General features: G+C 44.9%; 2 protein-coding genes across 6 annotated transcripts in view; one reads left to right on the top strand and one right to left on the bottom strand.

The window, feature by feature from the left end:
* The first annotated feature begins 295 nt into the window (after positions 1-295).
* LOC115160717 (glucagon-1) lies at positions 296-1,586 on the top strand. Its single transcript, XM_029711039.1, has 4 exons — positions 296-393; positions 551-656; positions 776-931; positions 1,316-1,586. Exons 2-4 carry the CDS (start codon positions 562-564, stop codon positions 1,434-1,436), a joined length of 372 nt encoding a protein of 123 aa, XP_029566899.1. The 5' UTR covers positions 296-393; positions 551-561; the 3' UTR covers positions 1,437-1,586.
* A 5,352-nt stretch (positions 1,587-6,938) lies between these two features.
* Positions 6,939-13,603, bottom strand: part of slc4a10b (solute carrier family 4 member 10b) — a 47,472-nt gene continuing 40,807 nt past the window's right edge. For 4 of the 5 annotated variants that reach the window (XM_029711028.1, XM_029711030.1, XM_029711031.1 and 1 more), the window contains 4 exons: positions 8,831-8,898; positions 8,603-8,707; positions 8,143-8,179; positions 6,939-7,195 (listed from right to left, as the gene is read on the bottom strand). In XM_029711028.1, the coding sequence (XP_029566888.1) occupies positions 8,161-8,179; positions 8,603-8,707; positions 8,831-8,898 (192 nt within the window). In that variant the 3' untranslated portion in view covers positions 6,939-7,195; positions 8,143-8,160. The remainder of the gene's footprint in view (positions 7,196-8,142; positions 8,180-8,602; positions 8,708-8,830; positions 8,899-13,603) is intronic. The other variant, XM_029711029.1, reaches the window with a different exon arrangement.

The following is a 13,603-nucleotide window of genomic DNA, read 5'->3' as shown; positions in this document are numbered from 1 at the left end:
CACTGAACCTGCAGTGCAAACCAGGTTATCTGAACACAGATGGTGGATGGTTATATAAGTATTTGGATTTGTTGGGCAGGATGAAATCATGTTTGATTTTGACACCTAAGTGACAGCTTTTACCTCTGGACATTTCCACATCTCCTTTTAAACAAAGATGGACTGCAAATCTACCCAGTGCATTGAGTCGAGTTTTGACTAATGGATTGAGAGTAACAAACGGGCTAGTGCGTCTGTGAGGAAGGTGCCACCTGAGTAAACAGTCATTCATCTCAACTATATAAAGGCTGGCCAGACCTAGAAGGGACCATGAAGCAACTCCAGGGAACCAGAGAGAGAGAAGCCAGAAGACATCAACCAACATTTCTCACACACTCTACAGAGGGAATACAGGTGAGCAGCACCAAACCCCCTCATACTCCTTTTCAACCGCTGAAATATTTCTCATCGGGAATTTTCTCTGAATTATATTATCTTCTATTGTGATGCTGTTTGGCTGAAATTGCTGTCATTTGAAACAGCTTGTCCTCTTTTCTCCGCTAATATCTAGGAGGTCAAAAGATGAAAAGTACCCACTCTTTCGCTGGACTTCTGCTCTTGATCATTGTTCAGAGCAGCTGGCAGATCCCACAGGAGGACACAGAGGACAACTCTAGGTAAGAGCCTCGAACTCGGAGCAACTTCTGAACTCTGCACCATTCAGGTTGAGGCTTTCTCTCTCTTTCTCTCTCTGTGAATCATCATCCTGTAACTGCTGACTTGTCTGTTTTTTCAGCCTGTTGACAGAGGACTCTATGTTCAGTGAGCCAAGGGAGCTTTCAAACACGAAGAGACATTCAGAGGGAACATTCTCTAACGACTACAGTAAATATCTTGAGTCGAGACGAGCACAAGACTTTGTCCAGTGGCTAATGAACTCCAAGAGAAGTGGGTGAGTGTCTCTTTCTTCTTCCCCTGCTGCGTGTCGGTCTTCCTCATTCCATGTCACAATGCAGTGGATCATCGTCCAATATGAGACAACTTAAACTGAAACTGTATGAATGCAGTAGTTATAATAAGAGATATTGCTAGTGAAATGTCAAATGTTTTTGCTGCGCTATAATCAAAGATAAGCTTCTGCTACACTTTATGACATACTGCAGATATTTACTGCATGTTGGTGATTATCTTGGTTGTATATGGTTTTAAGTTACAGCTCAGTAAAACCTTACTACATCAGCTTAACAATGCACAGTGAATCCATTTGCTTATTCCTCATATTATCAATTATAAATTGTTATTATCAACACTATAAAATCTCTCCATGTGTTTTCAGGGGTCCCATCAAACGGCATGCAGAGGGTACCTACACCAGCGACGTGAGCTCCTACCTGCAGGACCAGGCAGCCAAGGAGTTTGTGTCCTGGCTGAAGAATGGTCGAGGCAGACGAGAATAGGGCTCCTCTGCTCAGCCACAGAGTCCCAGTGTCTTATGTCCCTCCAGTCAAGAGAGAATGCAACTCATCCAGAATGACCCCCTTGTTCCATTTCATGTTTTATAACCTGTATCGTCCTCTGGTCATGCTAATAAATCCCCTGACAAGAAATTCTGTTGTCTGTCAATTGCTAATGTTTTGGTTGTTAACAGAAAATGGTGACAATGTATTATCTAAATGCTTCACTCTGTACTTAAACATCAGTGGCAAGATTTTCGAAGTGATACAAAAGGAGAGGAATAAGATATTATGGTTAAAGAGTAGCCTAAGAGTGAGATTTTCTTTCACTCTCCTAAAAAATAACAGGTGCAAAATGTTGGTAAAACTGGCCCAAAATCTGTCATCTGTACCTTGCTAATTTTTGGTAGAAACATTTTAAAGGTACAATGCAGCCATTTCTGGCTCAATACCAAATCGTTTCTGGCTAACAATAAAGAACCTTACTGTGAGTGTTTTCATTTAAAATTGTGAAAAAGAAACAAAAATCGCTTTTTAGCAAAGAGCAATTTATCAAGCAATAATTTTGATAGGATTGTCTGGTAGTGGTCTGAGTGAGGAGGGGAAAACTGTAAACTAGCTGTTATTGGCAGAGAGGTTTAGAACTATCTTTCTTATTGGTATATTAACTAATTTACCACCTGGTAATGTCACCAGGCAGGCCAAAACTCAGGCTGAAATTTCAGGTGGTCTATTCAAACAACTTCTAACACAAAAAGGGGCGGCAGGTAGCCTAGTGGTTAGAATTCCCGAGCTGACAAGGTAAAAATCTGTCATTCTGCCCCTGAACAAGGCAGTTATCCCACTGTTCCCTGGTAGGCCGTCATTGTAAATAAGAATTTGTTCTTAACTGACTTGCCTAGTTAAATAAAGTTTAAATTTAAAATGGGCATTAGCATAATTTTCACAATTTCACAATATTAACATCATAGTGTGGATATATACACTGAGTATACAAAGCATTAAGAATACCTGCTCTTTCCATGATATAGACTGACCAGGTGAATCCAGTTGAAAGCTATGATCCCTTATTGATGTCACTTGTTAAATCCACTTCAATCAGTGTAGATGAAGGGGAGGAGACAGGTTAAAGAAGGATTTTTAAGCCTTGAGACAATTGAGACATGGATTGTGTATGTGTGTCATTCAGAGAGTGAATGGGCAAGACAAAATATTTAGGTGCCATTGAACAGGGTATGGTAGTAGGTGCCAGGCGCACTGGTATGTGTCAAGAACTGCAATGCTGCTGGGTTTTTCACGCTCAACATTTTCCTGTGTTTATCATAAATGGTCCACCACCCAAAGGACATCCAGCCAACTTGACACAACTGTGGGAAGCATTGGAGTCAACATGGGCCAGCATCCCTGTTGATCACTTTCGACACCCTGTAGAGTCCATGTCCCGACACATTTTTTTGACTGCATAGGGCCTTTGATAAATCGTTAATCTTGCCATAATTAAATATATATATATATATATAAATCTAAACACTAACAAGAGAGATGCATTATAAAATGAACCCATAAACCAAAATTAAGTGGAAACATAATCCTTCCTTTTATAATACATTTAATTGTATTATATATAAGTAACACTTCAAGGACATCATGTTCAAGTAGAGACCCCGTGTTCACAGAGGTGGAACCCAAATCAATCAGCCTTGAGGACAGACGTATCACCAAGAGGAAAACACACCCAGGGATTTCAATCAGGTAATGGAACGACGTGCTGTCACATCTGCTAATTTAGTGTCATAACACGTTTTACCAATGTAGCACCGACAGCAAGGACACTTGAGGAAACCAAGAGACAATACTATGTCAATGACAGCCTGGCAGAGATCAGTGGTCAATCAGGCGTCACTTCCTGGGTCTTCCTGGCACGGAAACAAACTAGTCACATGAGCCAGATATATGTCATGCTTTGGGATGCTATACCTTTCTAAGCTGTCAGCTAGTGCATCAAAAAGCATCTGTTGATTTTTTAAAAGCCTGCCCGCTCAATTCTATTTATATTCCAAATCTCTAAGGGTCATATTGGGCATTTGTCGTAATCAAAATGTGGGGCTTCTTTTGTTGTTGAATTAAGAAAAGCTAAGTAAGTCACTTCTCTAGATGAGGATGACGTTGTGTTCTGTATAGTATGTTCAAGTGAAGTCATATTGTATTGCCTCCCGGCAAATTGAGTTCCTGCACTGAATGACTTCAGCATGTGTACTTCATTATCCAACCTCGTTATCCAACCTCATGCTCACAAGGCAGATGTGGCGTGTGAGTGTAGCGGAAGACTCAGTTGAGCGGATTGCTGTCAAACACTCTCACCTACAGTGTAAGTGACCTGACCTAGTGTATACGGTCGACTGGTCAACTCAAAGTAGACCCTCACTGCCGTTTTTCACTGGAATTTGGGCACGCCTTGGCTTTCTCGTAAGTCAAAGTTTACAAAGCGAATCTAGAAACTCTCTCAAAATGAGCATTAAGGTTATTTTGTGGGGGCATTTGTTGAAGTGTCAAGCACATATCAGACACTCCAAACAGCATACAGTAATATTAATGGGGAAAAGAAAGATGTTCAAATAAATGTATTACATTTGAGGTTTATAGTTTCATAGTAAATGTACATATACAAGATACATCATAAACAGTAATACATCAGCTCTAAAGACCAATAACAACTTAGAAGCAGAAACAACATAATGTTTTCCAGTGCCATGTTTCCTTACAATGATTTATGTCACAAACAAAACTGATTGAGTGACAATTTAAACAAATTAATTCCGACCTAAGTAAAATTAGTAACGAGTAGTAGTAGAAATGTTCAACAAGATATTTTAAAATATTTTGCAGATACTGATACTTTAAAATGAAGCAACAGGTATGTATTATAGATAAATATGCATAGCTAATTATATGTGAACAAATACATTTTTGATATTGTAAAAAGGAAATAGTTTCAAAAATGTTATAACAAGAAATATACTATACATTTTCCCCTTCTAGAAAAGTGCTATTGCAATTGTTTCTATAGCCATGTATGTCGCCCTTTAGTAGACACCTTCAAGTATTAGTTGAGCTTCATCTTTAGTTATTGAATGGACAATCATTCCTGGGCACACATGATGGCCCATGACAAACAACAAACATAAAATGAAACACAAGCATGTACTTTGCAGCTTGAAAAATATTGATATACTGCAATAACTGCAACTATTTCAACTTTGGCAGTATGACTATGAAAACAAATATTTTGATTTAAACTAAAGCCAAGATTTTATTTTCTTCTTTAACATTGTTTCAATACTATCTATTGATATGCATAACAGTATTCTACAACTTAAGTCAGGCTTTTTACTATTCAAACGCTCAATGCAATGCTTGCTTTTTGTACAAGAACATGTTGCCAACCATAAATAATATAAAAAAGCTAATTTCAACTAATCTCCTAACTGGTAGTAATACATTTTAACAATATTCAAAGCTTAAAGACAATTGCAAAAAGCTGAAATCATGATGCGAATGCTCAAACACAGATACTGTAGATTTTCTTTGCATTTATAGCATTTTGAAATTCAAGCAGATGCAGTATATCTTATAATACTTCATTAAATAAAACGTCATGCATAAAGTACATTTTGACTTTGCCTAGATGAATTCATCAATGATATACAGTATCTCACAAAAGTGAGTACACCCCTCACATTTTTGTAAATATTTGAGTATATCTTTTCATGTGACAACACTGAAGAAATTACACTTTGCTACAATGTAAAGTAGTGAGTGTACAGCTTGTATAACAGTGTACATTTGCTGTCCCCTCAAAATAACTCAACACACAGCCATTAATGTTTAAACCGCTGGCAACAAAAGTGAGTACACCCCTAAGTGAAAATGTCCAAATTGGGCCCAATTAGCCATTTTCCCTCCCCGGTGTCATGCGACTCGTTAGTGTTACAAGGTCTCAGGGGTGAATGGGGAGCAGGTGTGTTAAATTTGGTGTCATCGCTCTCACACTCCCTCATACTGACTGGTCACTGGAAGTTCGACATGGCACCCCATGGCAAAGAACTCTCTGAGGATCTGAAAAAAAGAATTGTTGCTCGACATGAAGATGGCCTGGGCTATAAGAAGATTGCCAAGACCCTGAAACTGAGCTGCAGCACGGTGGCCAAGACCATACAGTGGTTTAACAGGACAGGTTCCACTCAGAACAGGCCTCGCCATGGTCGACCAAAGAAGTTGAGTGCACGTGCTCAGCGTCATATCAAGAGGTTGTCTTTGGTAAATAGACATATGAGTGCTGCCAGCATTGCTGCAGAGGTTGAAGGGGTGGGGGTCAGCCTGTCAGTGCTCAGACCATACGCCGCACACTGCATCAAATTGGTCTGCATGGCTGTCGTCCCAGAAGGAAGCCTCTTCTAAAGATGATGCACAAGAAAGCCCGCAAACAGTTTGCTGAAGACAAGCAGACTAAGGACATGGATTACTGGAACCATGTCCTGTGGTCTGATGAGACCAAGATAAACTTATTTGGTTCAGATGGTGTCAAGCATGTGTGGCGGCAACCAGGTGAGGAGTACAAAGACAAGTGTGTCTTGCCTACAGTCAAGCATGGTGGTGGGAGTGTCATGGTCTGGGGCTGCATGAGTGCTGCCGGCACTGGGGAGCTACAGTTCATTGAGGGAACCATGAATGCCAACATGTACTGTGACATACTGAGGGCAGAGCATGATCCCCTCCCTTCGGAGACTGGGCCGCAGGGCAGTATTCCAACATGATAACGACCCCAAACACACCTCCAAGATGACCACTGCCTTGCTAAAGAAGCTGAGGGTAAAGGTGATGGACTGGCCAAGCATGTCTCCAGACCTAAACCCTATTGAGCATCTGTGGGGCATCCTCAAATGGAAGGTGGAGGAGTGCAAGGTCTCTAACATCCACCAGCGCCGTGATGTCGTCGTGGAAGAGGACTCCAGTGGCAACCTGTGAAGCTCTGGTGAACTCCATGCCCAAGAGGGTTAAGGCAGTGCTGGAAAATGATGGTGGCCACACAAAATATTGACACTTTGGGCCCAATTTGGATATTTTCACTTAGGGGTGTACTCACTTTTGTTGCCAGCGGTTTAGACATTAATGGCTGTGTGTTGTGTTATTTTGAGGGGACAACAAATTTACACTGTTATACAAGCTGTACACTCACTACTTTACATTGTAGCAAAGTGTCATTTCTTCAGTGTTGTCACATGAAAAGATATACTCAAATATTTACAAAAATGTGAGGGGTGTACTCACTTTTGTGAGATACTGAATGTATATATATATATATATATACACTTGCTTTCATAGTCTTTAACTGCAGTATTGCACAAACTTTTAAATGTATTGTTTATCTAGTTGGATAATTTAGCAATTTCAAACAACTGTAATATTATGATACTGGAAAAAATACAAAAACATACAAAATACATACAATAAATACATTTCTTTATGTTGCCTCACAAAGAAGCAGTTTTGGACACGTCAACTAAAAAATACTGTTTTCAGCTTTTGAACACACAAAGATTTACAAGATAAAACATAAAGGAATGGTAAACTGTGGCACACAATATATTGATTTGTTTAAAACACAGTGAAGGGGGAAACGTCATAAACTTGACTCCCTGTCGAAGCAGCCCTTCTGCATCTTTCTCCTCCTCTTTTGTTTCCTTCCACTGTTCTTGGATAAGCTGTGGATATAAACACTGGCTGTTAGTGCTTTCAAGTATACAGCTTCAGAACTTAGCTTATACCGATCAGCTGTCCGGCTCCAACAATGAAGATTCTCCATTGAGAATGCTTTTTAGTCCAGGACTAGGCTTAATTAGTGTCTGGCAAACTGCCCCCAAATGTATCATCAACTGATGTCTTAGTTGGGAGGGGCTTTACATTAACATTAGGTTCATATTTGACATTCTTTAGTAACCACATGCTAATCCACTCACATGTTTAGTATTGTACTGTATGTTCCAGGCAGCTGAGAGGTATGGGGTCTGAAGGGCAAGACCTCAGACAATGTTCATGAAAGAGCAGTTCTCAGGAGAGATGTACTAATAATAAGTCACTCTCTAGCTGTTGCGTATCGGAGCCTACAGCTAGCATGCTGTACTGTAGTGCTCCTTGTCAAACTGCCCTTCACAGCCATTGGCAGAGGCATACAGTCAAAGGATGAATGGCATGCTAACAGAGACTGAATGATACAGTTAGCATCATTCAGAGATGGCTCCTACATGCACTTTACATCCTTGCTGTCACAGTCATGTCACTTTAAACTGAGCGCATGTTTACTCTTCACTGCCTGTCATATGCTGGGTTTATATCCCAAGCAGCGGAAAGGTAATGGATTTAGCATCCATAATGTTTACCTTTGCCTAACACCGGCAGTCATTACAGAGTTCCTAAGAGCTGTGCACTCAGTGTTGATGAACTAAAACAATTATAATGTAACTTGACAATTTGTAGAATGCAAAATAAGCAGCATCTAGTTTCAACCAAATGATAAATTTAAAAAATTGACATTTTCCTGTCCTGCCTCATATCATGCAAAGATAAAAACATTATTTTAGATTTTTTTCTAAAAAAACTGACCAAACAGACTAAGGATGAGCAAGCAAGGGCACGGGGACCAGACTCTTACCTTTGGGGGATTCAGCATCTATGAGGATATAAGGGAACTTATGATAGAGATGAAATGGGAAAATACAGTCAAGAAATGGAACAACTCATTAGCTGTAAAATGTACCGTCAACCCATTTTGTTTACAGTAGCATTGACTTACAGTATCAATATCCTAAAAATCCTTTATATGAACATTACACTTGGTAAATATGAGGCATTCTATGAATTACATAGATGTTATTTGTTTCTTTAATGGGTTATAACACAAATACACACGAGGAGGAATCCTAAATTGAGATATTCTAAATGAACTGATGCCACAGGGAAATTAGCAAGAAAGTTTGAGTTACATTAATGTATCTTAAATTTGGATTCATACTAATACATTTTTATACAGCCGGACAGAAAAAAAAACAAAAGAGATGTTTTCAACATCAATGTGTTGATTTCAGATGAACTTGAATGAGGCAATTCAATACCTTTTTGAGTCTAGCTCTTTTTTAGAGTTGTCAGAGTTGACATTCCACGTGTTTCCAAAAGAACCTTTGGACATTTCATCAGTGATGTTGAGTGCTGACTCACTCCTAAAAAACAAGACATAATCATGCATAATAATTCACAACAATCAGTAAACTATTTGACTACTAATGAAGCATGAAGTGTGATTCTATTAATATTTTTTCCACTCACAATGGCTGATAACTTACTTTTGATATCCTTCTAACGGCACTTGCACTACTCCATCTTCCTCTCCCAAAATACTTTGCTCCTCCTCCTTGGGAATAAGAAAATCAACAGGAACATGTTATACTAGTGACATCTAGTACTGTATGTAATACATTTGTTAAAACACACGCAGAGATGAACCATTACAGTGGAAGTTACATATCTCAAGTAAAAATGATCTACTGATATTGTCACACCCTGATCTGGTTCACCTGTCTTTGTGCTTGTCTCCACCCCCCTCCAGGTGCCGCCCATCTTCCCAATTATCCCCTGTGTATTTATACCTGTGATCTCTGTTTGTCTGTTGCCAGTTCGTTTTGTTTGTGAAATCTACCAGCGTTTGTTCCCCTGCTCCTGTCTGTTTCTTGCTCCTGTCTTCTTGTCCTTCCCGGTTTTGACCCTTCTGCCTGCCTTGACCCTGAGCCTGCCTGCCGTTCTATACCTTGCCCCACCTCACTGGATTATTGACCCCTGCCTGCCCTGACCCTAAGACTGCCTGCCTTTCTGGACCCTTTGCACCTTCTCTGGATTTCTGACCCCTGCCTGCCTTTGACCTGTCATTTGCTTGCCCCAGTATTAGAAATCAACTTTTGTTTCTTCGACACTGTCTACATCTGGGTCATACCTGAAACGTGATAGTACGAACTGGCCATGGCTGACCCAGCTCCGCAAAGCCCTCTCCTCCCAAGGAGCCAGCATTGGAAGGCACAAAGAGTTGCTTCGTGGTCTTATGGAAGGGTTCCAGACCTTGGCCGAACACCATGACCAAGCATTGAACACATTGCTGGAGCAATTCCGTGGGTTGTCTACTAGGCAGCCTACCACTACAGTAACCTCCCAGCCCCTCAGTAACCCGGCTGTTAGCAGCGCCGCCTCCCCGGGCACCCGTTTCCCGGGAACCCTGCTTACCTTCCCCGGAGCGCTTTGATGGAGAGTCGGGCACCTGTCGGGCGTTTCTCGCTCATTGTTCACTCATCGAGCTGCAGCCCTCTTCCTTCCCCTCGGACCGCTGTAAGATAGCGTACCTCATCACGCTGATGTCCGGGAGGGCTCTCGCCTGGGCTATGGCAGTATGGTAACAACAGTCAGCCGTATGCTTCAGTCTGGACAAGTTCGTGGCAGAGGCAAAGAAACTTTTCAATGCTCCACTGTCCGGGAGACAGGCTGCCCGGAAGTTACTCCAGCTTCAGCAAGGCTCCCGCAGTGAGGCAGACTACGCAGTTGATTTCCGCACGTTGGCAGCTGAGAGTGCCTGGAACCCGGAAGCACTGTTTGACATGTTCCTGCACAGAGTATCGGAGGAAGTAAAGAATGAGCTTGCTGGCCGGGAACTACCGACGGATCTCAACTCGCTCATTGCCTTGACCATTCGGATCGATGGGCGACTACGGGAATGAAGGAAGGAGAGGAGATTCGATTTCACTAGCCCGTCCATGGATTCCACCTCGCCTCCGCGGTATCCAGGAAGTCGCGGACGGCACCGTTGCCGAGAGAACCCGAGGGCCTCTGAAGACTACTGATTCACCTCTTCCCGAGCCCATGCAACTAGGCAGAGCTAGGCTGTCTCCAGCTGAACGGCTATACAGGCTTCACACTAAGAGCTGCTTTTATTGCGGGACTACTGGTCATTTTGTCTCCACCTGTCCACTAAAAGACCGGGCTCACCGGTAGGAGCGAGTACTCTGGTGGGCCATACGGAGAACCTTTCCTCTCCCCTTACTTGCATCCTTTTTCATGCCATGTTTCTGTGGGGGAACCAGTCAAAATGTATTTTGGTACTCATCGAGTCTGGGGCCGATGAGAGCTTTATGGATGCTACCCTGGCATCCGAGCTGGATATCCCCACTCAGTCCCTCTCCATTCCCATGGACGTTAGAGCACTGGACGGGCGCTCTATAGGCCAGGTCACCCACAATACCACCCCCATCAACCTACGTGTGTCAGGGAACCACAGCGAGACGATCCAGTTCCTGCTCATTAAGTCTCCTCAGGTTCCCATGGTATTGAGATTCTCCTGGCGCCAGCGACACAATCCCCTCATTGACTGGTCTGCCGGTGCCATCATGGGCTGGAGCTCGTTCTGCCACACCCATTGCCTGAAGTCAGTGCAGCCTGCCCCGGGACATCTTCCTGGGAGCTCGGAAGTTGCCCCGGACCTGTTCCCCATTCCCATGCTGTACCAGGACCTCTGGGAGGTGTTCAGTAAGGCATGGGCCATTTCTCTGCCGCCGCATTGACCATATGACTGTGGGATTGAGCTTCTCCCAGGTACCACAACCGCTCTGAGGACGACTGTACTCTTTGTCGGGTCCGGAGACCAAGGCTATGGAGACCTACATTGAGGACTCCCTAGCTGTTGGGTTCATCCATCCTTCTGCCTCCCTCGCCGGCTCAGGGTCCTTCTTTTCCACAAAGAAGAACAAAACCCTGCGCCCGTGCATCGACTACTGAGGTCTCAACGACATCACTGTGAAGAACCACTACCCGTTACCGCTCTTCTCCTCGGCCTTCAAGCCGCTCCAGGGGACCACCGTGTTCTCCAAGCTAAACCCGCGGAACACCTACCACCTGGTGCGGATACGGGAAGGGGACGAGTGGAAAACTGCCTTCAACACGGCCAGCGGTCATTACGAGTATCTGGTCATGCAATTTGGCCTTACCAACGCCCCTGCTGTGTTCCAGGCTCTGGTTAATGATGTTATTTGCGACATGTTGAACAGGTTCGTATTTGTGTACCTCAATGACATCCTTGTCTTCTCCCGCTCCACCCAAGAAAACGTGCTCCACGTCCGACAGGTTCTCCAACGCCTCTAGGAGAACCAGCTTTTGTAAAAGCAGAGAAGTGCGAATTTCATCGCTTCACCATCCCCTTTCTGGTTTACATCATCGCTGCATGGAGTGTACAGATGGATCCCAGGAAGGTGAGAGTAGTGGTGGATTGGCCCCAGCCTATGTCCAGAGTACAGCTGCAACGTTTCCTGGGATTCGGCAACTTTTATCACCGCTTTATCCAGGGCTACAGCACACTGGCTTCCCCTGGGCCTCAAGTTACATCCCTGTGCCGCCTTCTCCCACCGCCTCAACGCCACGGAAAGGAACTACAATGTGGGGAATCGTGAGCTTTTCACTGTAAAGATGGCGTTGGAGGAGTGGAGGCACTAGCTAGAGGGGGCAGAACATCCATTCATTGTGCGGACCAACCACAAGAACCTGGAATATCTCCACACCGCCAAGCGCCTCAATTCCAAGCAGGCTAGGTGGGCCCTACTGATCACCCAGTTCAACTTCTCCTTCTCCTCCCGGCCAGGATCCAAGAATATCAAGCCAGATGCGCTGTCATGCCGCTATAGCCCCACAACTACTACCCTGGAACCTGAGACCATCCTTCCCACCTCGTGCCTGGCAACGGCACTCAGCAGGGGATTAGGGAAGCAGGTTCGGGAGTCGCAGCATTGACGGGGGGGGGGGGGTCCAGAAAACCGGATGTTCGTGCCTGACGCGGTCCTCCAGGCTTGCCTGCCACCCGGGCTCCCGTAGGACCCTGGCTTTTGTGCAACAATGCTTTTGGTGGCCTGCCATGGCCTGACGTCTCCGCATTCATCGCCGCTTGCACTGTCTGTGCACAGAACATGACTCTTTGGCAAGCTCCGGCTGGTCTCCTCCAACCTCTGCCTGTCCCTCATCATCCCTGGTCTCACATCTCCATGGACTTTGTCACGGGTCACCCCCCATCTGATGGCAACAACCCCATCCTGACCATGGTGGATCGGTTTTCCAAAGCCGCAAACTTCATTCCTCTCCCCAAGCTACCCTCTGCCAAAGAGACGGCCCAGCTCATAGTGCAGCATGTCTTGCGGATCCATGGACTATTAGTAGACATGATCTCCGACCGGGGTCCTCAATTCTCGTCAAGGTTCTGGAAGGCGTTCTGCACCCTCATTAGGTCGTCGGCCAGCCTGTCCTCCGGGTTTCAGTCCAACAGCCAGTCGGAGTGAGCCAACCAGGACCTAGAGACTACTCTGCACTGCCTGGTCTCTGCCAACCCCACCACCTGGAGCCAGCAGCTTGTGTGGGTCGAATACGCCTGCAACACCCTTCCCTGCTCTGCCACTGGCCTATCACCTTTTGAGTGTTCCCTAGGGTATCAGCCACCGCTCTTCCCTGAGCAGGAAGAGGTCGGCATAGCTTCTGCCCAGATGTTTGTCCGCCGCTGTCATCGTACCTGGAGGAGAGCCCGGTCGGCCCACCTCCAGGTATCGACGACAAGCGGATCGCCACCGGACCCTGGCTCCCCGGTATCGTCTAGGGCAGAAGGTACGGCTATCCACCCGGGATCTGCCCCTCCGAGTGGAATCCCGCAAACTCTCCCCCCGGTTTCTCAGCCCGTTTCTCATCTCCAAAGTCATTAGCCCCTCTGCTGTTCGTCTTCTTTTGTCCTGTACCCTTCGTATACATCCCACCTTTCATGTGTCCAAAGTTAAACCCATATCTCACAGCCACTTGTCTCCCGTTTCCAGGCCCACCCTGCTCCCAAATCCCATCGATGGCCAACCGGCGTACACAGTGAAGCGTCTATTGAAGGTTCGACCTCGGGGCAGAGGGTTCCAGTACCTGGTTGACTGGGAGGGTTATAGCCTGAAGGAGAGGTGCTGGGCCCCTGCCAGGGACATCCTGGACCCAGGCCTCATCGCGGATTTCCAACGCCGGCACCCCGGTCAACCAGATATGCGCCCAGGTAGGACGCCAGGTGGCAA

Source organism: Salmo trutta, chromosome 24 (genome assembly GCF_901001165.1).
Source record: "Salmo trutta chromosome 24, fSalTru1.1, whole genome shotgun sequence".
NCBI classification, from domain to species: Eukaryota; Metazoa; Chordata; class Actinopteri; order Salmoniformes; family Salmonidae; genus Salmo; species Salmo trutta.
This window is presented reverse-complemented; position numbering and strand designations above follow the sequence as displayed.